The sequence below is a fragment of the Phyllostomus hastatus genome, unplaced genomic scaffold, assembly GCF_019186645.2.
Source record: "Phyllostomus hastatus isolate PE091 unplaced genomic scaffold, TTU_PhHast_1.1 phas_scaffold_755, whole genome shotgun sequence".
In the NCBI taxonomy this organism is placed as follows: Eukaryota; Metazoa; Chordata; class Mammalia; order Chiroptera; family Phyllostomidae; genus Phyllostomus; species Phyllostomus hastatus.
The window spans coordinates 3,741,764-3,763,486 of NW_025334039.1; the positions used below are offsets into that span (position 1 = coordinate 3,741,764).

Here is a 21,723-nt window from a genome sequence, read left to right on the forward strand (position 1 = left end):
CCCAATGAGCCCATTTAACCTTAGTTATCACATTAAAGAGCCTCGGTTAAAGAGTCCATCTAGGGTCACATTCTCAGGTGTTGGGAGTTAGGACTTTCCCACGGGAACTTGGGAGGGCCTCATTCAGCTCCTCACACTGGTGTCATGGCTCGCTGGTGGCCCTGGCACACAGGTCTCCAGACCCCATCTGTGTTTTTCTTCTGCCAGGCCCCAGCCCTGCAGTTTTGACTTTGTATCTTTTGCTGGCTCTGCAGCTGACCTCTCTGCCCCAGGCATCCCCCTCCCTCAGCCTGGCCTTTTCTGTCCCTTTCAACCCTGGGCGTGGTAGGGACAGTGAGGTGGCAGCAAGGTGGTGGGATCCCAGTCAGTGAGTTAATGGGCTGGCCTCTCCTCCCCTCCCAAAGGGAAAGGAAACCTTCTCTCTGAAAGCTGATTGGATGGTTGACAGGCCAGTCAAGAGCCTTAGCTGAGTGCAGCAAGGCATTAATTTGCTTAGTGAAAAGTCAGCGCCAAGGCACCTGAGTGGCTGTTCGGACATTAGCCGAGTGAGTAGAAGCTATTAAAGAGCTTTGTGATGCCTTTTCCAGCAAGGACCTTTGTGATTAAACACACGCAGCAGCAGCAACAGCGACAGCAGCGAGCATGACTAAGCAACGGCCCACGTCCTGTATGCTTAGGAGCTTTGGGCTTTCATGGGGGGGAAGGCACGGTCTTAGACTGTATTACCTGGTATTATTGAAATACTAGTACCAGAGAAGAAGTAATTTCATTCATTAAAAAAAAAACACCAAGTAATTGCTTTATGTGAACCAGGCTGTGTCCTAGGCACTAGGGATATGGGGGTGAACCAGACGAGTTCTGGCCCCATGGAGCTGACACTGAGTGAGTGCACAGGTGAACAGATAAGTGACTTTTGAGCTGAGACCCGAATGGAACAGGGAGTGAGCCCTCGGAAGGGCTGGCAAAGGGAACAGCATGGGCGGATGCTCAGAGGAGGAGCTGGTGCTAGTAGAAGTGACAGAGGGCCAGGGAGGCCGAGGGGTGAGTGAGTGGGACGGTGGCAGGAGAGAGGAAAAGGCCACATTTTAGTCATGTTGACTAAAGGAAAAAGTGAGGATTTTATGCCAGGAATGAGGGCAAGCCATTGGTCTTGTTGAGGGAAACAGCATTTATAAACGTGCCCTTTAAAGGAGCTAGGAGTCAGTAGTATCACATTTAATCCTTCCGTCCATGATATGCAAACTGGGAACATCCCTACTTTGTGGTAAGGAAAATTTAGGTCTTCCCAAGTTTACACCAGCTAAGAAGCGGTGGGTCTGAGAGTCAAACCCAGGCAAGTACCTCCTGAAGCTGGTGCTCGGAAAACCCACCAGGTCATTGGGTGGTCTGCAGGGACCTCTGACTGGGGACATTGTCCTGGACCCCGTGATGAGAAGAATTCCTGGCCTTTACAGAGGTGGCTGTCATAAACATGTGAGAGCATTCAATCCCACATTTGTGGATACTTTACAAAATATTTCTGCATCTGTCTCCTGAAGAAGCTGGGGGCCCAAATCCAGGACACTCCTAGGGCAAGCGTTGTCTCCACAGCAGTCCATGGAAATATAAGTTAGTTACATATTATTCATAAAACCTGCGGGCCCATAAAATCTGCGACCTCGCTGAGTCCACGCTGCTGTTCACCAAGGCTCAAAAATAATTCCTTTCCAGTGTTTCTATCCCCAACCAGACCCGGGGGTTACTCTCCTGTTTGCCCAGGGAGGAAGGTGATTAACCTGCAAACCTGTCAGCCCTGCCGACATAGACCATGGCGGGTTTCTAGGGCTCCGTCGGATGAAAGAGGGTGGAAACACACCGTCCAGTGTGTGATGCGAAGGGTAACCTAATCCAGAGGGAGAAGGAAGAAATCTCTGGCACCATCTCCGAGCTGGACCCCTGTTTCCAGCCAGAGGAATCCCATTCTCTCAGCAGGGAGGTAATTGACAATGTAGAAAGAGCAGCTGAAAAGGAAGTGCCCACCAGAGCTTTCAACTTGGTGGCGGAGGATGGAAGAGATAAAAACAGGTTTTGCCCCAGGTTCTGATTTCAGGATCGGAGTTCAAACATCAAAGGCCTGTTGTCTCACCTCCCCCCCCCCCGCCCCCCATTTCCCCTTTGAAAGCCTAGGAGACCCAGTCTGCCCAACCACAGGAACCAACATCTTGCGGTAATTTAGGGAACCTTAGCACCTTGTCTGGTAACAGTCCTGCAGGAAAGGGGAAAAGGGGAGGGAATGCGGTAGACTGGGCCTGCGCCTTCCCTGTTATGCCCTTGGCCTCTGCCCCTGGAAGTCTCTCTTCCTGGCCCTGCAAGATCAGATCTCTAAGGCCCTGTGCACGGTGATATACTAGAACTGGCCGGCGGGTTCTTTCATCACGGCTTCTGTCTCGGGTACGGGCAGCCTGGCCTTCTGGGACAAAGTAGGAAGCCTCTGTGGCATTTGTCCGCTGTGATCTTTTGCCTTTGGAAGAGTTTCTCAAACTAAAAATAACACACGTAAGCATGCGAGTCTCATGCCCTTGCCCTGGGAGCCTTCAACCTGCTGTCTGGGAGAAGATGGAAAAGAGTCTGTACCTAGGAAATTCTCCAGATTCCTACCCTTAAAGACACTTGGGATGAATATACTATTAGTTCAAAGCTATTCTCATCTTCCTAGGAGTACATGTTACAAGATGTGTTTTCAAGTGACCCATGCCTCCTGAGATTCTGGTAGATGTTTCTGGAAGGGGAGAGTGTTTTGGCCTCCTGGTGGAAATGGGTGCTCGAAACATCCAGCCAGACATGCCGAGGAGAAACCGAGAGACAGGATGTGTGGGCAAGCTCACAGCTTTTGGCCTGTGTTGTTTAGTGCAGCTCGTACTACAGTAGGCGTGCCGCCTCCCGCCCTCTCCTCCCGCTGCTCCTATGGCCAGGGGCAGTGGGGCTGGTGTTTCCACAGGACCCAGCAGAAGTCCAGGAGTCAGGAATGTTGCTGCCCCTGAAAATACGCCCCCTGAGAACGGCAGGACCCTGATAAACCAGCTGTTAGTGCATTGGAGCAGCTGTTCTCAGAGTTGGTCCAGGACTAGCTACACCAGCATCACCTAGCCCCGCCCAGATCTACTGACTCCAAAAGCCTGGGGGTGGGGCCCAGTGTTCCCTCACACTCCCAAGTTTGAGAACCACTGTATCACAGCAGCCCCTGCTCAGCAGGTCAGAAACCAAAGCAGGGCAGCATTGCTGGCATCAGTTATTTTGGAAATACCTATAATGGAAGCTGTTTACGTCTTCTTCTCAGGCTCACGGGTTCTAATACGGGTTCCTCAGGTAGCAAGCACATCCTGGTTTCGCCTGTTTAAAAAGCAGGCATCAGCCCTGGCTGGTGCGGTTTTGTTGGTTGGAGCATTATCCTGTTGACCAAAGGGTCGTGGGTTTGATTCCTGGTGAGGGCACATACTGGGTGGTGGGTTCCGTCCCTAGTTGGGGTGTATACAGGAGGCAACCGATGGATGTTTTTCTTGCATAACGATGTTTCTCTCTGTCTCTCTTTCCTTCTCTCCCCCTTCTTCTCTCTCTCTCAAAGCAATGAAAAAATGTCCTCAGGTGAGGATAATAAAAAAAGACAGGGGTTAGCTGAATTGATCTAACAAGGTCTGTGGGTTACTAATACTATTTACTGTTCTCATGTATTCATTCCCCCCTTTAGTCATTTATACATTCAACCACTCATTCCTTTTGCAGAAACTTACTGAGTGTTTCTGTTCCGGGTACTGGTGTAGTAGGGCAAGTATATATTTATTGTCCAAATAGGCTTAGATATGAATGAGCCAATTGCTCAACCAGTTGCTACTGTGTGATGTTAGGCTAGTGACTTAACCTCTCTGAGGGTCAGTCCTCTTATCTGATTATATGATACAGCCAATAGCTTGCTACTTTATATATCAGGTTATGAAGATTAACTAAGGTGATAAGTAAAATTGTTAAGCACAGTGCTGGATACGTGGTCAGTAGCTGATACTGATTTTTCTCCCATGCAATCGATCTTTAGAGATCTCTCAGAGCTGAAGTAGAAACTTCTCGTGGGAGGTGTTGGGAGAGAAGGTTGAGACCAGACAGCCTAAATCAGTGATGCCGAACACTGGGTACACATAACACTGCCGATGCCTCTGCCTCTCCCCAGGGATTTAGATTTAATTGACCAGGGTGAGAAATACAGACTTAATCCTGCAACTAAGGGGAAATGAGAGCCCGGCGGTAGACACTTGCCTTGGTCTGATCATTTGTCATCAGCGAACGCCAGAGAAGAACGTGTGTCTGGCGTCTGGCCGCAGTCACCGGTGAGCAGCGAGCGATACCTCTGGGCTTGGGTTTACTTGCTGAGCCGCTGGGTTGCTGCCCTCATCAGGGACTCAGAGCCCCATGAAGCAGTTTGTTGAACTTGGCAAAGTGGCGTATTATGCTTGTGTTTACTCTTTTGAACCCATGGCAAATTGCTGCGTCTTTTAACACGCTGCCTCTGCTGCCAGATTCACAAGTTCCACATGAAGACTCTGCAGACTGCATCCAAGTGAAGGACTCACCCCCGTTCATAACACAGCGCCAGAGCGCCGTCTTCACGTGTAGTCGCGTGAACCAGCTCTTGGGCCGTGAGTCTGTCCAGCCACATTTCTAATGAGTTTCCTATGAAGTTAGCTATTTGACCTTCAAGTGCATTATTTTCATTGTTTTCTTTTGATTACACCCAAGTCATTTTTTTCCCCCTTGAAGGCTGGAGATTAGAAATTAAACAACTAAAAACGAATGCTACTCCCTGGTTGCCCTGCCTCGCCCTCTTGGGTTTCCTGGAATTCAGTATTTCCTAGTGCCTCAAATAATACCACGTGGACTTGTAGCTAATTTTTAAAGGAAAAAAAAAATGGAACCACGTTGTCATTTAATATAGGGTCTCTGGGAATTAACTGGGACAGACAGCTCTGTGGATTTGCACCAGGCAGTCAGCAGCGTGCATTTAGGAAGGCTCACAGAGTGTGGACGAGGTCCCACCCACCACCCTGATTGCTAACAGTAGGTTCCTCCAGTAGGTACGGGTCTGGGAGACCCATGCTTCAGATCACCACTGGGGACAGAGGAGTGGACCCCAGTTAAGAGATCTAGGCTTGCTTCCACCTCAGGCTTTGCTGTCTTTGAGTATTGGTTTCTGTCTCCTCCCTTCTCCCATATTGCCCCAGTCCTCAAGGGCGCATCCATAATCTCAGGCGCGGATGCCGCCAATACATGTCCTTGATAATTTTGGATTTAATCCAGGCATGACTCCTTTTGTTCTTTCTTCAACTAATACTTGCCGCTGAATAATAGCAGGCTAGCAGGCCAACACTCACAGGTATGCTTACTATTGCGTGCTATGATAATCTTTACAGTAAGGACAGTCTTGGTTTCAACAGATGAAGAAACGGAGTCACAGAAAGGTGAAGTAGCTTGCTAAGGTCCCTCAGCTGGTAGACGGCAGAGCCTGGACTTGAGCCCAGGTAGCCCGGCCCTGGGAGTCGGGCCCGATGAGGTGGACCGGAATTTAGAGTTGACAAGATGAACCCGATGTGGTGGGTCGAGCATTAGGTGGCTAGAAGCAGAGGTGTGATAACCATTGGCCTGGCTTTTCCACTCTGACTGGTGGCAAGAGCGGGATGAGCCCCTATAGCAAAGCCCTCTGTGGGGAGGGGAAGCCTAAGGCCGTTATCCCAGAGGGATGGATTTCTGTCCCCTTCAGTGCCCGGATTGGGGGAGCATGCTCCTTCAGAAGTGCACTGGATCAAGTACAAGAGCCTTAGCTGCCCTTTGGGGTGGCCCTGATGTTCTGATCTATTGTCACTGCTCTCTCGGATTTAGGATTGTGTGAGTACGTGTGTGTGTGAGTACGTGTACATATGCGTGTGCATGTGTGTATGCGTGACAGAAAGGCTGAGACGGACCAATAGAGAAAATGGTCAGGGAGACCGTGGGCCTGGGTGATGGGTGCTCGATGACAGTTGACAGAGCCCATCCCCTCAAAGCCCAGCGGTGGTTGTGGATGGAGGGTGGAGTCCAAAGGCTGGTCCAGCGTGGAACCTTTGATCTTCGCTCCCATGCGTCTCCCCTCTCTGTTCTGGCCATGCCTGTCCTCTGTCCTCCTAGGAGTTGAGGTTGGGCCCCCAGACAGCACTGGTGGTCTTAGCAGGAGTGAATAGCCCTGGGCAAGCCTTCTGCTCCTCTGTCTTCTGCAGGACACTCACACACTTTCTCACCATTTCTTCTGGCTTCGGGGGAGTCCACTCTGGCAGTGGGTGGCCTGGCTGGCGGTGGTTCTTGGACATGCCAACCAACATCTAGAAAGAGTTTCAGTTTAAGAAAAGACAATGAGTGAACTAAAGAGCCTTTCATTGTCTGAACCGAGAAAGACATTGTCCCTACTCTGACCAGCTCATCGGCAGTGGGGAGCTGCCAGTTCAGTTGCATGTTCTCTCTCACCGCCCTGGGCTTTTGGACTGAAGGGATCCGAGGACCCTTTTGTGAAGCCATGCGTGAGCCCATGAGCTGTTTGGAATTTAGTTCTGGGAGGAAACTCTTAAGGAGTGAATCTTGTAGTGACTCAATGACGTAATCAGGTGGCAGACAATTCTTGCAAAGGAAAGATTGCTCCATTTCCCAAGAGAAAAATTAGTGATTTTCTGTGAGGATGCTACGGACCTTTCATGAAAAAGCACTGCTGAGGAATGGCTGGCACTTGTGTCTGAGGTTTTGAGAAAGTAATAAAACTGCTGCATCGTGGGGGGTGGGGCCCACGCCATGGAGGGAATGGCAGCTTCCTGGATCTAATTTGGGAGATGGAGTTGACAGAAGGCAAAGGCATGAAGGGAATTCAGACTGGTCCACTCTAGGCCCTTGGCCTTTTTGCTTAAAACCAACAAACTAATCTTCTTGTCTTGAGATTACATGTGAACCAGAAAGATATCCTCCATTTTTATAACCTGCTCTTCACAGGGTACCCTGTAAATGGGTCCCCACCCTTTCCCTTCCCCAGCCATCGTCTTCCTAAATGGCCTCCTAGACTTGGCTCTCGAATGGCTGGTGGATGGTTAAACTCCGAAGATCGCCTTACTCATCATCAGCCTTTCTCCCAGGCCAGGGCATTGTTTTTATACTACGCATATTCCCGAGTTACACAGTTGTGTTACTAACCCCGAGGGCAACAGGAGGGAATCGTTAGGAGTTGGGTAATTAATGTGGTCGCGAAAGCCAGACAAATCAGAAGGCAGGACTGGGCTGTCAAACTGAACATCTGATGAAATTCAGAATTCATTTGGAGAAGTGGCTGTTGCTATAGCAACCTGTCCCCACTCTCCTTTGAAATGGAAAATAAACAGAAAACAAAAATAATTCAAGCTGGTGTCTGTGAAGAAGGCCTTTCTGTGGAAAGCAGAAGGAGAGGAAGAGAATTGGGATATTCGGGGACAGACTGAAACAATGGTGGGACCCTCTCACTTGTCACGGGTCCGTGCCACGCCTGTTTTCTCTGGAAATCTCCTTGGGCCCATTCAAGTCACCTCGTGCGTCTTTCGGATCATCGGGGTATTTCAAGTCCGTATGGTACAGGCGAGCACTTGGTTTACTTGTTAAGTTCGAGTTGTACACAACTGGGTAGCCACTCTGGAGGACAAACACTGTGTCTTCTGCTGTCTTTGCCTCCCCTTTAACACACAGCAAAAAAAAAAAAAGCTCGGATAAATGCTTCAGACAAGCTGGGAAAAGAGCATTTTTAGAAAAGGTAGTGATGTCGGGTCTCTTTAACGAAGGAGGATCTTCCCTGAGTATTATGTAAAGAGAGTAAGTGGACGATGGAGGAAGGGGATGGGGCGTCGCGGCAAGGATGGAAGCTTTTGGGTGACACACATTTGGGGTCAAATCTAGGAAGGACCCGCCCAACAGAGAGGAGTGCAGATGAGAATCAAAAGCCGTGAATAAGGGTGTTCTCAGCAACACCGCTCAGCATGGCCCGCCCCTGGAAGCACCGCCAATGTCAATCTGCGGGGGAACGGATAACGTCCACAACACGGAGAGACCTCCGCAGCAGCGAGGGCCAGCCAACTCGGACAGCGTGGGTTATTCTCACAACTGCAGTGCTGAGTGAATGAAGCCAGGCACAGAAGGCAATGCCCCGCATGATTCCATTTTTAGGAAACTTGAAATGCCAATCTGATCTATGCTCTTGGCTTATGTTGATGATATTCATGATGAGTGCGTATGTGTGTGTTTGGGGACTTGGGGAGTGATGGGAGGAGGACATGGGCGGTGCTGGCAGGGTGCTGGCCACATGGTTTCATCATCTAAGTGCTGGCTCCTTCTTTCTGAAGCAAGAGTCATCCTAATACCTGTCTCAGAGGACTGTCAGTATGAAGTGTGACAATCCGTGGCATGCAGTCACCGCTCAGTAAATGTCAGCTCTTGTTATTACGACTAAGGCTTCCAGGGAAGGGGCAGTCAGTGTCTGGGGAGGCTCCTGGGGAGACGTGAGCCGTGGGCCACTTCACAGGTCCAGGAGCCTGGATGCTACGCTCTTCTTAGTTCGCTGTGTTTATCGTTATTGGCCACGTGTGTCTGACTTTTCTGCACAGCGCCCCGTGGGAGTTCCGGGCCTCTGTGTTGCATTTACCGTCCGCTTCTTCTCTTAATCCCAGGCACCTGCTCCTGGGCCAGCCTCTCCTCCCCTTCCCCATCTCGTGAAGACTTCCTTTGGTCGCCCCACTGCCATGCACACAGGGGTGCTTCATAAACATTTGTTGTCGCGCCGAGAGCCCAGACCCGCAGCAGATGGACATAGCCCCAGTGCTGTGGGCTCACTCGGGCCGAGCCGAGTTTCTGTTCAGGGCTTTCGTTTCCCTGGTAGGCCTGGCATGTCAAGGGCCATAGTTTTCCTTACCACTCTGGAGCCACCAGGCTTCTGGGTAAAGCCGTCTGGCCAAGAGACACAGGCTTTCATTTTTCAGAAAGGAAACCCTTCCCAACGGGTGGAAAATAAGCTTTTGCTTGGTGACTAATAACATAAACACAGACAAGATTTCTAGGCTTATAAATAACCAGTTGTAAAAGTGCCCAAGGGAAGCAGCCCTGTTCACCACAGAATGGCCAGGAGCGGTCCTGTCGCCTCGCTGATAGTGACCTGACCATGGGGCAAGGGGCCCTGGGCCCAGGATGCGGAAGCCGGTCATTCTTCAGAGCAGATTCCCAAGGCTTCGCTCCCATATATTATAAATCCTGGGCTGTTCTGGAAAAATAGTAGTTGATCTCTAAGGTTCTTTCTGCGTGAAAGTCCTATGGTTCCGTGGTAGCAACATGTTTTAAAGAGCGATGCTGGTGTGGCGAGGGAAGCCTTGGGGTTTTGTTTTGCCGGAGCTGCCTAAGAGGCAGATGAAGTAATCATGAGAATAGCTTCCGTTCATTGAGCACTGGCCGAGGCACTGTGCGGAGGACGCTGGGCCCGGGAGCTCACTGAATGCCCCGTAACTGTGTGAGGGAGTTGTTCGGCTCACTTGCTTGATGAGGAGACTGAGGCTTGGGGGGTTAATTCACATGCAATAATTCACATGCATAATTCACATGCACGTGAATTTTAGTCCAGTGGCTGAGGGCATGGGGTGTGTGTGCATCAGAGCACGGGCTCAGGTCTGGCACTCCCTCATACAGAGCCCGTGGCCATGGCAGTTATTAATTAACCTCTCTGCACCCAGGCTTTCTCATCAGTTGAATGGGCACACTAGAAGAGCCAAAGCCATAGGACATAATTCACACAGAGGGCTATTAGCAGACTGCCCGCACACAGTGCGCCTTCAGAAGTGCTGCTTTTATTAGTCAGGCCTCAAGAAGCTTCAGTACGGACTCCACGTGGTCTTCTGGGTGAATCACTGGTGCTCCGAGTCTAGAACTGTTGTTTGCCTTTAGCTAATCTAGAGTTACAAGCAGAACCTTGATCACGCGACTCCGGCTGCTTCCTACAGGAGGGGTGAGGGTGGGGATCCAGAGCCAGGCCCGGCCACTCGGATGTTTCTCTGACCCGGCTGCCCGCCTGCAACAGTGAGGGGCCGACTGTATCACTCAGATAGCATCTCATTCACCCAGTGTTTCCCACGCTGACTCCTGGCTCGACATTCCTCTGGATTTCAACAGGAATATGGAAATGACCAAATCAACCTGCAAAACTCTTGAGTTAAAAGAAGCCGGACTTTCCAAGGACGATCAAGTAGTAGCATTTTCCAAACATGTTACCTCTGGTTGACTGTGGAACACCTTTCCCCTCCAGAGTATCTCATGGGGCACGTGGCCCATGGAACGTGCCCTGGGAACTCTTCCCCAGGCCCCTCCAAATGCAGCCAGCAGAGGGCCAGGAGCGAAAGACAGGGGATCAGAGAGGATGGGGATTTGGAGCAAGGGGTGGCCGGGGATGCGGGACAGCTGGACAGCGTCGGGGTACATTTTGGAGGGAGGAGCAGCAGGACTTAGCAATGGAAGCTGCTGGGTGACTCTTTGGCAGATTGAAGTGTGGTGAACTGAACTGTGTCTCCGTCTCCTCCATGCTGAGTCAGCCAGCTGGGGAGGGAAGAAGCCCGTCGCCTAAGCGGTTCTTTGGTTTGTGGGAGGCGGTGACCCCCAACTTCCGCCAGTCACTGAGGGGACCGCCAGCTTCCACCTCTTTGCGTCTTCGGCGTCAGGCTTTTTGGGGTATGAACTCCTTGTTTCCTTCCCTGTGGAAGTGCTTTCTTTCTCTGTTCCTGCCCCGCTCCTTTTAAAATGAGAAAACCCTCTGCCTTCTTCGGGGGATACCACCGTCCTTGTGGGAGCCTGGGCCGTGCGGCCTGTGGCAGCTTTTCCAGTGTCCAGAGTTGACTGTTGATGAAAAGTGCACACCGGGCTGAAATCCCGGGCAGGAGCTGGAGCCGCAGGGTACACCGAGGCCAGCAGACGCGGAGCAGCCAATTTTATCTGGCTGTTCTCTTTCTCTTCCTCCTCCCTGTCCTCCGCCTTTCCCCCTTCTTTTTATCAGAGAGGTTTGGCTGGACTTGAAGGAGCCATAAAGGAACTGGAGGGGCCTGAGCTTCTAGCAGCCAGTGACAAGGTGGGGGAGGCCAGGGGACCCAGGCCTGGGCACATGCCAGTTTAACTCAGTCCTCCTGTGTGTGTGTGTGTTTCAGTGGTAGGGCCTGGGATCCAGTTATACCGATATGAACAGTAACAGCTACAGTCTTCGTTCCAAGCATTTAACACACTTAGTGTCAATACATTCTCCCAGCAGTTCTAAGAAGCACTTGTTAATATTATGCATATCTTGCAGTTGACTAAACTGAGGCCCAGAGAAGGCAAGCAACATCCCCCAAATCACACAGTGAGTAAGAGGCACATGCAGGAATCCTACTTAGCAGTGTCTCATTCCAAAACTCCTTTGAGAGTTTACCTCTCAAGGCCCAGGCAGAGGAACTGGATATGTAAACCGGCAAATAGAGTCACGGAGTCTGAAAGTCCCCCAATGCCAGTGTCGATCAGTACAGTGAGAGGCAGAACGGGGGCAAAGTCGGGCCGTGTTTGAGGTCAAGTTCATTCTCGACTGACGAGCTGGCGTTTCCCTGGCAGGAAAGACAGGTAGCAGTCGGAGGGGAGAGCACAGAGGTGGGAAACAGCAGAGTGTGTGTGTGTGTGTGTGTGTGTGTGTGTGTGAGAGAGAGAGAGAGAGAGAGAGATGGTGAGAAGCAGCAAACCGTCCTGCCTTGGTGGGCACAGCGGGCTGCCCGGGATTGGCAGAAGCTGATGAGACGGAGGGAGGTACGCAGGGGTCCTTCAGGGAGGGTCTCGGGTAGCCTACAAAGGTTTGTTTTTGTTTTGTTTTGTTTGTTTGTTTTATGGCATATAGCTTAGGGGTGATGGATTTCAAAAACAACTATTATTTGTTTTGCCTTTGCTCAAAGGACACCTCCAAGGACCAAAATATGAAACATAGCGATGGAGTCCCTTGGGCTGAGGCAGTGCCAGGACCCAGAGCCTGTCCTTCGGGCCCCCCCACCCAGCCGGGCCCCTGGGCATCTGCCTGGAGCTCTAGGAATGCCGAGGAGCCGAGTTTGAACTACTCTGCTAGAGAATGTCAGGGCTGGGGAGTGAGAAGTATTGAGTGATAGGTAATTGTTTACTGTAGTTGTCCAGAAGGCATCTGTGAAGGTTTGAATGCTCTCATTTATTAAATATTAACCGAGCCCCTACACCAACTAGCATGCTGAGTGCTGGGGATACATCAGTGAATGAACTAGAACAGCCCTCATTTATGTTCTAATGGAGGAGATGGAATAAACAAATACACGGAACAGGTGTGTAATAGGGCTCAGAAGTGTCCATAGGGTCACATAGGACCTGGTGGGCCACACTTGGAACCTGGGGTTTTATTTTGAGTGAGATGGAAAGTCGGGAAGGTTTTGAACAAAGAGGAGACAAGATCAGCTACCCACTCTGGGCGAGAGTAGCTTGGGGTCTGGGTAGCTGGCCCGTATCAGATGGTCACTAAATGGTGGTTGTGTGTGTTGTTACCCATCATCCCTTCTGTAGGGGTGCTGGTCTGGTGGGAGGGGCTGGTGAGAATGATCCTGGCCAGGGGAGCGGGGTCCTCGGAGACATGTTCCCTTCATGTGACAAAGGTGTGTCCAGTAACCATAGTGATGATGTCACTGTCCACCTGGCTGGAAGACTCGCCCAGCTCCTCGTGATGCCGAATGGCCCCACTTGGGTCCTGGCCGGTGGCCGGTTGCCCCGCCCCACGCTCAGTGACATCTCCGTTGTCCTCTCTCGCCCGCTGGGTAGTCATAAGGGAGCTTGCTGGATAAACAGGGTGTTTGTCCCTTGCTGTCGCCCCGCAGTGTTCGAGAACAAAGACAAGATTGTGATCATCATGGAGTATGCGAGCAAAGGCGAGCTGTATGACTACATCAGCGAGCGGAGGCGCCTCAGCGAGAGGGAGACCAGACACTTCTTCCGGCAGATCGTCTCCGCCGTCCACTATTGTCACAAGGTACTGGCCCGGCCCGAGAGTGGCCGCAGATGGTTTTCATGGCATCACGTGATCTTGTTGTCACATGACAAGGGCGACGTCTGTTCATTGTAGAACTTACAGAGAATGTATAAAATGGAAAGGAGAACATTACTGCCACCCATAATTCCAGAATCTAGTGATAACCTACTATTGACGTTTTTATTTCTTTCCCGTCTCCTTCCTCCTACCCTTACCATTTGTTTTTTGTTTAAACTTCGTATCTTGCATAATTTTAGATTTGTAGCAGTTTCCCAGATAGTCAGGAGAGTTCCCACGTACCCCTCACTCAGCTGACGCAATGACCGCATCTCAGCAGAGTCAGTTGCCAGAGTACGAGTGCACCAACTCTCGTACGTTGTCTGTCGTTAACAAACCTCCGGATTTCATTGGGATTTCACCAGTCTCCCACCGATGGCCTGTCTGTGCTCCAGGAGCAACACGTTGCATGCTTTTTACATAGTTCGTGTCCTGCTGTTTAACTTAGTATATAATCTACACATTTTCCTATGTTACTACAAATTTTCATGCAGTTGTGATGGTTGGGCCTTCAGGCTGGTTTTAACTTCTGGTAACCTTCTCCTCTCATTTGAATAACTTACTTAAGAGAAATTCTAGACATGCAACTACTGGGTCATAGCTTCCGAACCTTTCTGTGCTCTTGGTACCATTTGTTGCACGGATCATATCCACTGGGGTTACCTACTGGAGCCTCAGTTCTTGAACTTAATTCGTTCCGGAATACTGTTCGAGAAGCGATTTGTTTGAAAACCAAATCTCCTCTGTTTGTCACTGGAGAGATGCGGGGCCGATCACCCAGGTATCAGCATGAAAGGGCTGTCAGGTAGGGAATCGGGACCCCAAGTTTTGTTAGACAACGGAGACCTTTCTCCTGTGAACCACTTGGTCGAGAACCAACGTGTTCAGGAGCCAGGATGGTCGAGAACTGAGGTTGGGTTGTGTGTGCTCAGGTACTTTCTGTTGCCACACATGCTGGTAAATTCTGATGCTGGTAACACAGCCATAGTGCAGCCACCCGTGGCCTCTGGAGAAGGAAATGAAGTACCCAGACCATTCCAAGCCACAGGTCAGCCATTACTGTCATTAATCTTCTTGTTGATCCCTTCCCCCAGAATGGTCACACCTTGAACATTCACTTTGAGTGCAACAGTGATTGAATCCAACATGGCACCTGAGACCCAGTCGGCGTCCTCAGACAAATGGCTGTGTTCTGGGGTCTTCTGGTGTGTCAAGCGTTCTGGTGAATTGCTAGTGGCTCTGGGAATAATTAGAAAACGATTATTCGGGTCTAAAACCCATAACCCCCGTGAACATTATTTGACTTCTCCTTGCCAGCTCAAGACTGTGATGATTCAGATCATATGACATTTTGTGTTTTATCATCAGGCACCATCAGAAATTACTGCAGACCGTATTTTTGTTATTTGATGTGTCTGAATACTTGGGTTCCCGGTATATGGGACTTTATTAGACTCATTCCATCTTACTGTGAAAAACCAGGAATGCAACAGTGTAAACCGAACTACCCCCAACATTTCAAACAAAGCAGAATCAGGTACCTGGTGTTTTCCTCCAGGAGCCTGGGTTTGTGCACTTCTGAGTTCAGAACACATCCTCGAAGGTTTGGATTAGAAGAGTCGCAGAAATGCACGTTTTTTCCATCTCTCCCGTCCGTGCTTTTGGAGATGTTAGGAACTGTCCAATGGGAAGGAAAAGGATAAAGAACTGACTGTAAACAGGCAGATTCGGAACTAAGGAAATCTTGACTGAAAGATAAAGACTTTCCAGCCAGTTCATTTGCTTAAAAGAGCAGCTTCGACTGTAAATGTCCTTTGTGCTGAATGATGTTAAAAACGTCCTCCCTGGTATTTATCTGCCCGGCCCAAAATAGTTGGTTCTTTCAGTTCCACGCCTCTTCCCATGCTCACCCGCCCCCGTATGAGACCATTAGGTTTTCACGGAGAGCTAAGCACACCAGTTGTTACTGCTGGATAAGCCAACAACAGCCTACTGGCTGATGACTCCTCTTCTCCTTTCAGCTGGCGGTCTGCTTGTCACTGCAGCTCAGCTGCCAGCCTTGCCAGAGTTGGCCCGAATGCAAAGGTCACCCAGCGTGGCAGTGACATGCTTTGGTCAGCCCGGTGGCTACGGTCTCACCAGCCTCACCGACCTTCACCCTTCACTTATGCTGAGTGCCGCTGAGCAGACAGGGACTTTTAAAATCTTCCTGCCTGGCTGCTTAGGAAATACCCATGCAAGCACCTTTGTTACCCTCAGAACAGATCTGGATTGGTTCCATGGGTCAGAATAGATTGGGTCAGGCTTCTTTCCAGCGTTGAGGAGGCAGGCAGGCAGACGTACAGACGGATAGACAGACAACCAAGGGCCGTGGGCCCTGCATGCTGAGTCTCCAGCCACGAAATCTGCGTCTTGCCTGGGAATCCCATCACAGACAGACACTGTGTGCCACCGCCTGGGACTAGATTGCTTTCACACAGTGCAATGACATTCCGACAAAGGATCCCCCTGCTGTTTTACAGGCTCTGGGGGAGAATGGATTCCAGTCATTTTTCCCTTAACCACACAGCGAGTGACTAATGCTCTTCGGTCCCTGGTCCCTGGCGGGAGCTTCATGACAGGGAGAGCAGCCCTGAAGGATGGAGGCAGAGACCACCGGGCTGGTGCATTTCTTTCATCTGTCAGATGCTTCCCAGTGCTCTGCCTCCGCCTTCCTCCTCCTCCTCCTCCTCCTCCTCCTCCTCCTCCTCTCTCTCATCCCATCCGCTCCCATTCAGTTCCCTGCCTGTCTTCTCGTTGCAGAATGGTGTGGTCCACCGGGACTTGAAGCTGGAAAATATACTGCTGGATGACAACTGCAATATTAAGGTAAACCTCTCCCCTCAGTGGTGGAGATGCAGGGCCTGGGGATGGCATCCGGTGGGGGCCGGTGCTGCTCCAGACTACAGCCTAGACATAAGGTGGCTGTTTCCTTCCCTGGCAGGAGGGTAGGGAGAGTCACTGGGCTCGAGTCCTCGGTTGAAACCATTAAATTCAGTAAGCACTTACTCGTGTTTAACTACAGGCCATTCTTCATGCTGGCGTAATCAGACAACTAAAATACAGTCCTTGTCCTCAGCAAGTTCATGGTCTACAATCATTGCCATAAAAATAACACTTATAACAATAACACTTTGCCTACATATTTCAAATCGTATTTGTCTGATAGCGTTTAAATTTGATGAGACAGGGACTCTTATTTACATCATCATTTCACAGGCAGGGAAATGGTGGCACAGAGAAGTTAAGTAACTTACCCAAGGTAACACAGTGGTAGGTAGTGGAGCTGGGGTTTGAACCCATGTCTGTCTGACTCACGAACTCAAGTTTGAACTGCTATGCTCAATTTGCCAGCAGGGCCCCACGTGAGTTTAGAGCTGGGACTCTTTCCCTGCCACTCTGTCACTCCCAACCCATGTCTCCTACTTCCTCCGCCCAACCCTCCCACCCCCGGAACCTGCCCTGGGACTGGGCAGCTGATTGAAGTGATGGTGGTGTTCGCTGTTGGGGAAGAGCGTCCCGTCACGTGATGGAGTTGACTTTTATGGAGAGTATTATTGCTGGCTGCTGCTGGAGCTGGAGAAAGCTCTCCTGGCCAGTAGGGTTCAAGGGCCTCCCGCAGAGCGCTCCGAACATCCTTTTGATCACATCTGCAAAATAAGCAAATATGGTTTCAAGATAAATGGAGTGCGCTGCATGGGTTTCATTATGAAATGGCCTTAGTACTCCCGGCACCGAGGGGATCCATCTAATTAGCCGCTGGTGACGTGAGTGCCTCGTCCCCAGTCCCCAGACAAAGCCTGGGAATGACCTTGTATCTTCCTCTTTTGTGGTTGCTGTTGCTGCTCTGAGTTGAGAGGGGTGCATCACGGGGAAACCGTTTCCTTGCTTGGAAGGAAATGTGCTGCTTTGGCATTTGGATTTCGGATCATGGTGACGTCGCTAGTCACCATCATCCTTGCAGAGGCCCCTGGAAGCCATGCCTGGTGACGTCTTGTTCTTGCAGGTGGTTGACCGTGGTCATCTATTTCTGTGTAGTCCTTAGAATAAGGAGGGGACAGCTGGTCAAAGCAGTTTCCTCTAGGAACAGGAAGTGAAATCTCAGGGTTCCTCCAATTCTGGCGAAGTGGCTGGGGTATTCGGGGAGACTAGATGCAGAGTTAGAAAATTCTACCCTTGACATTGGGAAATCCACCCTACCCCATTCCTGGACTATAAAATGGGCTGACGGTAATGCCCACAGGCTTGTGTTGAGGAGTAAATCAGATGCCCTGTGTTTAGTTTATAAACTGCTGAGCATTGTGCAGTGAGTCAAGGTTAAGAGCAGTGACTTTGACGTTGTATAGCCTGCATTGAATCGCAGCCCTGTTTGTTACTAATTTTGGATGAACTCATTGCTTGTCTAAGCCCCAGTGTCCTCATTTGTTCGTAGGGATGCCAGCCCCCATTTCTCATGATGGTTGTGGATTTGTTCATTGTTTCAAGGAGTACGTACCTCCCGGGCAGTCCCTGTGTGCCATGCTCTGTGCCCAGTCCCGGGGAGTCAATGACAAATCAGAGGAATCCAGACACTTTATAATCACAGCACTTACCGCTTAGCTCGTATTGTCCAAGGAACCTGCTTCAATGGCTGGCCGCCGGAGAGGAAATTGAAGGGACCTGGTGGTCAGGCCGTGGCTAGAGAATTGGGTTGTGGTTGGAGGGACACATTCTGAGGGCTTGTGTCATTCACCCTGGTAACTTTGCAGATTCTTCCCTCCACCTGCCCCCAGAGCTCTCAGAGCTAAATGTAGCCTTTACAAGGCCTGGAATGTGAGCCTGTTGCTTGGGGATTGGTTTCTGTAGTGGTGTGACCTCTCGCTCCCATGATGTAGTTCCAGAAGTGATAAGGCACATAGCTTCCTAGGGAGTCATAGAATTGCCCAGTGGAGAAGAATGGTTACAGTGCTGAAGCAATTGTGCTGGGAACAATAGGCAGCAGCCCGGGAGAATGGCTCGCTGGCATAAGCAATAGAGCCATGATGTTGGGGGACCTGCCGGCCCCTCAAGGCCAAGTGCTTCCATCCAGATCCCTGTCCATTTGGTAGGGAAACAGCAGACAAATAGCTCATTGCAGAAGTTAAGGTTTTGGTCGTACCTTTTTTCTTTAGGATTCTTAATCCTGAAGATTTTTTACTTTTGGCATTTATCAAGGAAAAACACACACACATCCCAAACGGAAACCAGACCTTGCCTTCCTCAGGCGGTGATCCTGCCAATGCTGCTAGGATTTGAGAATCCTACAGCTTGAAGGGACCTCCAGGGTCATTTCCCAGCCCCTTGTTTTCATCCAGAAAGTCTAAGTGGTGTGCCCAGGATCACACAGAGTGAATCAGTCTCTAGGCTAAATCACTGTGTCTTTGTCTCCCTGGCCTGTGACACGGTGCTCGTCCCACAGTAGGTGCTCTTGAGGCTGTGTGATTCGGAGGGAAGGGATGACAGCCGGGATTAGAACTCCCGTGTTTGACTTCCAGACAACTTCTCTTTTCATCATCTCACACCCACTTCCAAAGTTTTTAAAGATGTGTTTCAGCTGGTGTTGATGTGTCTTCTGGCTGGATGTGCTCAGCTCTTCCCGAGTCAGCATTTTGCTGAAAGGGCCCTTGTGACCAGGGCAGGCAGGCACAGACACAGGGCCACAAGCTGGCCACCAGGTTGGAGAGAACCCGTGTCATCAGTGTCTGGACCGGGGGGACCGCTGACACTGATGACCTATTACCAACCAATGGGATGCGAACAGTGAGGTGCCTCTTGGAGCCCCCTCTTGTGTCTTTAAATGTGGGTGCATCTTCCATAGTCCAAGGGTGGAGGGCTTTGGCCCGGGAGCCCTAACAAAATGCTACTGGTTTAAGCTTGTCACACGTCCCCGCAGTTGGTAAGAGCCATGCAGCTGTTTCTGTCCCCTTCCCTGCCTGATGCTGATTTGCAAAGAGCACATCTGGCATTAGGAGTTACTTATCTGGCCACTGCAAGAGGGTGTGGCTTCTAAAAATATTCACACAGTCAGTCAGCAGAAAGAATGAGAGCAATGTACTTCCTTGGGCCGCATTCCGTACTCGGCGGCGAAGCATGTCTACCAAAATAGACACCCAGTACAGCGTTAATTTGCAATCAATAAAGACGGGCCAGATTCACATCCCATTCTCTGGGAGAATGGAATGCCGACGATTCCCATAGGAGGCTCCTGTAAAAAAATGCCATACAATGAGAAGAGGTCCAGGCCCCGGGGTCAGCTGACCTCCTCAAAGACGGCTGAGAGTTCGATGAGCTCCCGGGACTCAGGGTGGAGGGCCACGGGGGAAATGGCCTGTCGCCCCCGGTGACAATGGAAGCTCAGCTGCTGCGGATGAGAAAAGAAGCTATGAATGGCTGGGGCGCAGGCGAGATAGACGCCTCTGAAGCTTAACAAGACCGAGTGAGACAGCTCAGGAGCGGCCCTCTGGGCTTGGAGTGGACGAATGTGAGAACGTGCATTCATGCGTGACCTAATCCATTCATTTGTTCGTCTGTCCATTTCTGTGCGTGTGTACGTAGATATCCATGCATGCTTGCATTCACTCATCCCTTCCTGCCCTTATTCCCTCAGCAAATCGAGTCTCTTCTCTGGACAATATTTATTCAACCACAAATGTTTACTAAGTTCCTACTGGGTACCGGGCCTTGTGCTGGGTGCAGGGAATTTAAGAGTGAACCCGAGAGCCGGGCCCCTGTCTTCCTGGAACTCGGAATCTAGCACTTGTTAAACCCCCAGCCATCAGGGGTCATGAGAGGGATACAGAGGTGAATGAGGACAATAAGGTACCTGCCCTAACGGACTTAGAATTTCAGTTCAGGACACACGCAGTACACAGAGAAGTATATGATGTGACTGTCTGGCAGCGAAGGAAGTCCGTGCAGGGCTACATTAGCGAGCAGGAGGTACTATTTACCTCGTGGTCGGAGCAGGCCTGTCTGTGGGACTGGAGCTCCTCAAATCCTCCGTGCTTTCTCTGGGTTTTTTGGCCTTTGCCCACGTGGTTCCCTTCGCTTAGAATGCTTTTTGGCTGTCTGTCCTTTGAGTCTCAGCTAGAATGTGTCTTCCTCCAGGAAGCCTTCTCTGGTCCTTGTCCCTTCCTTGGCAGGGACAGAGCACCCCTGCTCTGTGCCTCCTGGTGCCTTGTGTAGTGTGCTGGGGAAGTCTGAGCAGAAGTGGTGGGTCTGTTAAGCTGGATGGGCCAGAGAGCCGTGGCTGAGGAAGTGTTGCTGGAACTGGGATTCGAAGGATAGGTAGGAGTTCAACAGAAAGGGGTGTGATGGGTTTTTTAAGGGGAAGGGAAAGCAAGCGCAGGAACAGGGCAAGGAGGCCAGAAACGAAAGCAACCTTTATCGAGCCCTTGCTAGAAGCCCAGAGCCAGGCCTCCCACACGCCTGTTTCCATTTGATTCTTAGACTGTCTCCCCGGGGTGGGTCTGATTACTCCCATTCTGTGCATGAGGAGGCTCCCGCAGCTACTGAGTGATGGGGGTGTCTGCACAGCCAAGGCTCTTGGACTCCATCGACCCGGCGTCTGACAAATCCTACCCTTCACTCCTCCCACCCAGCTTTGCCCTGACTCCGAGGAAGCATCCCATGAGGACACCTTTTGGTCCTTGCTTCACTTGGCCTCACCTTGTCTGTAGCAGCTGGTGTCCAGCTGTCCCTGGGAGAGACTCTCCAAGCACAGGGATGCCAGGGTCCCATGTGTTGTGAGCTGGGGCCGGTTGCTCCTTAGCCTCCCAAGAGCCTGCTTCTCAGGGGTGCCCTCAGCGAAGAGCTTCCCCAGATTGCGTGGCGTTGGTCATTTCCGGTCTCTCTCGGGAGGCGGTGTGAGCTTGGGTCTTTGGAAGATGAAAGCCGACCCCGTTCCCTTCTGCTCACCCCATTCCACCCGCTGCCTTCACTTCCTGGCTAGTCAGGAGCGAAGCTGTCATGGGTAAAGTCACAGCCATTAATTCCAAGGCCGGAAAGGAGCTATGGAGTGTGTCTTCCTCGACAGGGTTGCTGTCTTCCTGAAGAGTTCTGCAGAAAGCTGTTTCCTCCTGGGCCACCTGAGAGCAATAACTCTCCTTTATGGGGAGCTCTACAGCCAGGACAGCTCTTCCTCCACATCTCCGGCCAGGCATGTCTCCATGCTGGGCCTCAGTTTCCCCACTTACAAAATGGGGATAATGGTGGTACCCTCCTCCTCATAGGGTTGTTGTGAGGATTTAATACATTAATGTATGTGGTGCCCACAGAATGGCACCCGGCCTGTAGCGATGCTGCTATTGTTATTATTTTTTGTTGTTATCATTATCTCATTGAATCTGATTTGGGTTTCACCACATCCTGTGGTTGCTGCTATTGCACTGCGTTTTCCAGCCAAGGAAACCAAGACTCGGAGACATGAAAGTTGTAATTGCTAACATTTCCTGCAGGCCGTGTGAGGCCTCCATCTACCATTCATTTGATTATACATCAGCCCTGCAAAGTAGGTTACA

At 50.8% G+C, this 21,723-nt stretch overlaps 1 protein-coding gene and 1 long non-coding RNA gene across 2 annotated transcripts in view; one reads left to right on the forward strand and one right to left on the reverse strand.

Annotated features, from left to right (window-relative positions):
• NUAK1 (NUAK family kinase 1) overlaps nucleotides 1-21,723 on the forward strand; it is a 72,983-nt gene that overhangs the window by 36,532 nt on the left and 14,728 nt on the right. The window contains exons 3-4 of the mRNA XM_045826408.1: nucleotides 12,939-13,090; nucleotides 15,950-16,015. Of these exons, the coding sequence (XP_045682364.1) occupies nucleotides 12,939-13,090; nucleotides 15,950-16,015 (218 nt within the window). The remainder of the gene's footprint in view (nucleotides 1-12,938; nucleotides 13,091-15,949; nucleotides 16,016-21,723) is intronic.
• LOC123810605 lies at nucleotides 16,655-17,935 on the reverse strand. Its single transcript, XR_006784278.1, has 3 exons — nucleotides 17,779-17,935; nucleotides 16,998-17,226; nucleotides 16,655-16,836 (listed from the first exon to the last, which is right to left on the reverse strand). It is a non-coding gene; the product is annotated as an uncharacterized LOC123810605 (long non-coding RNA).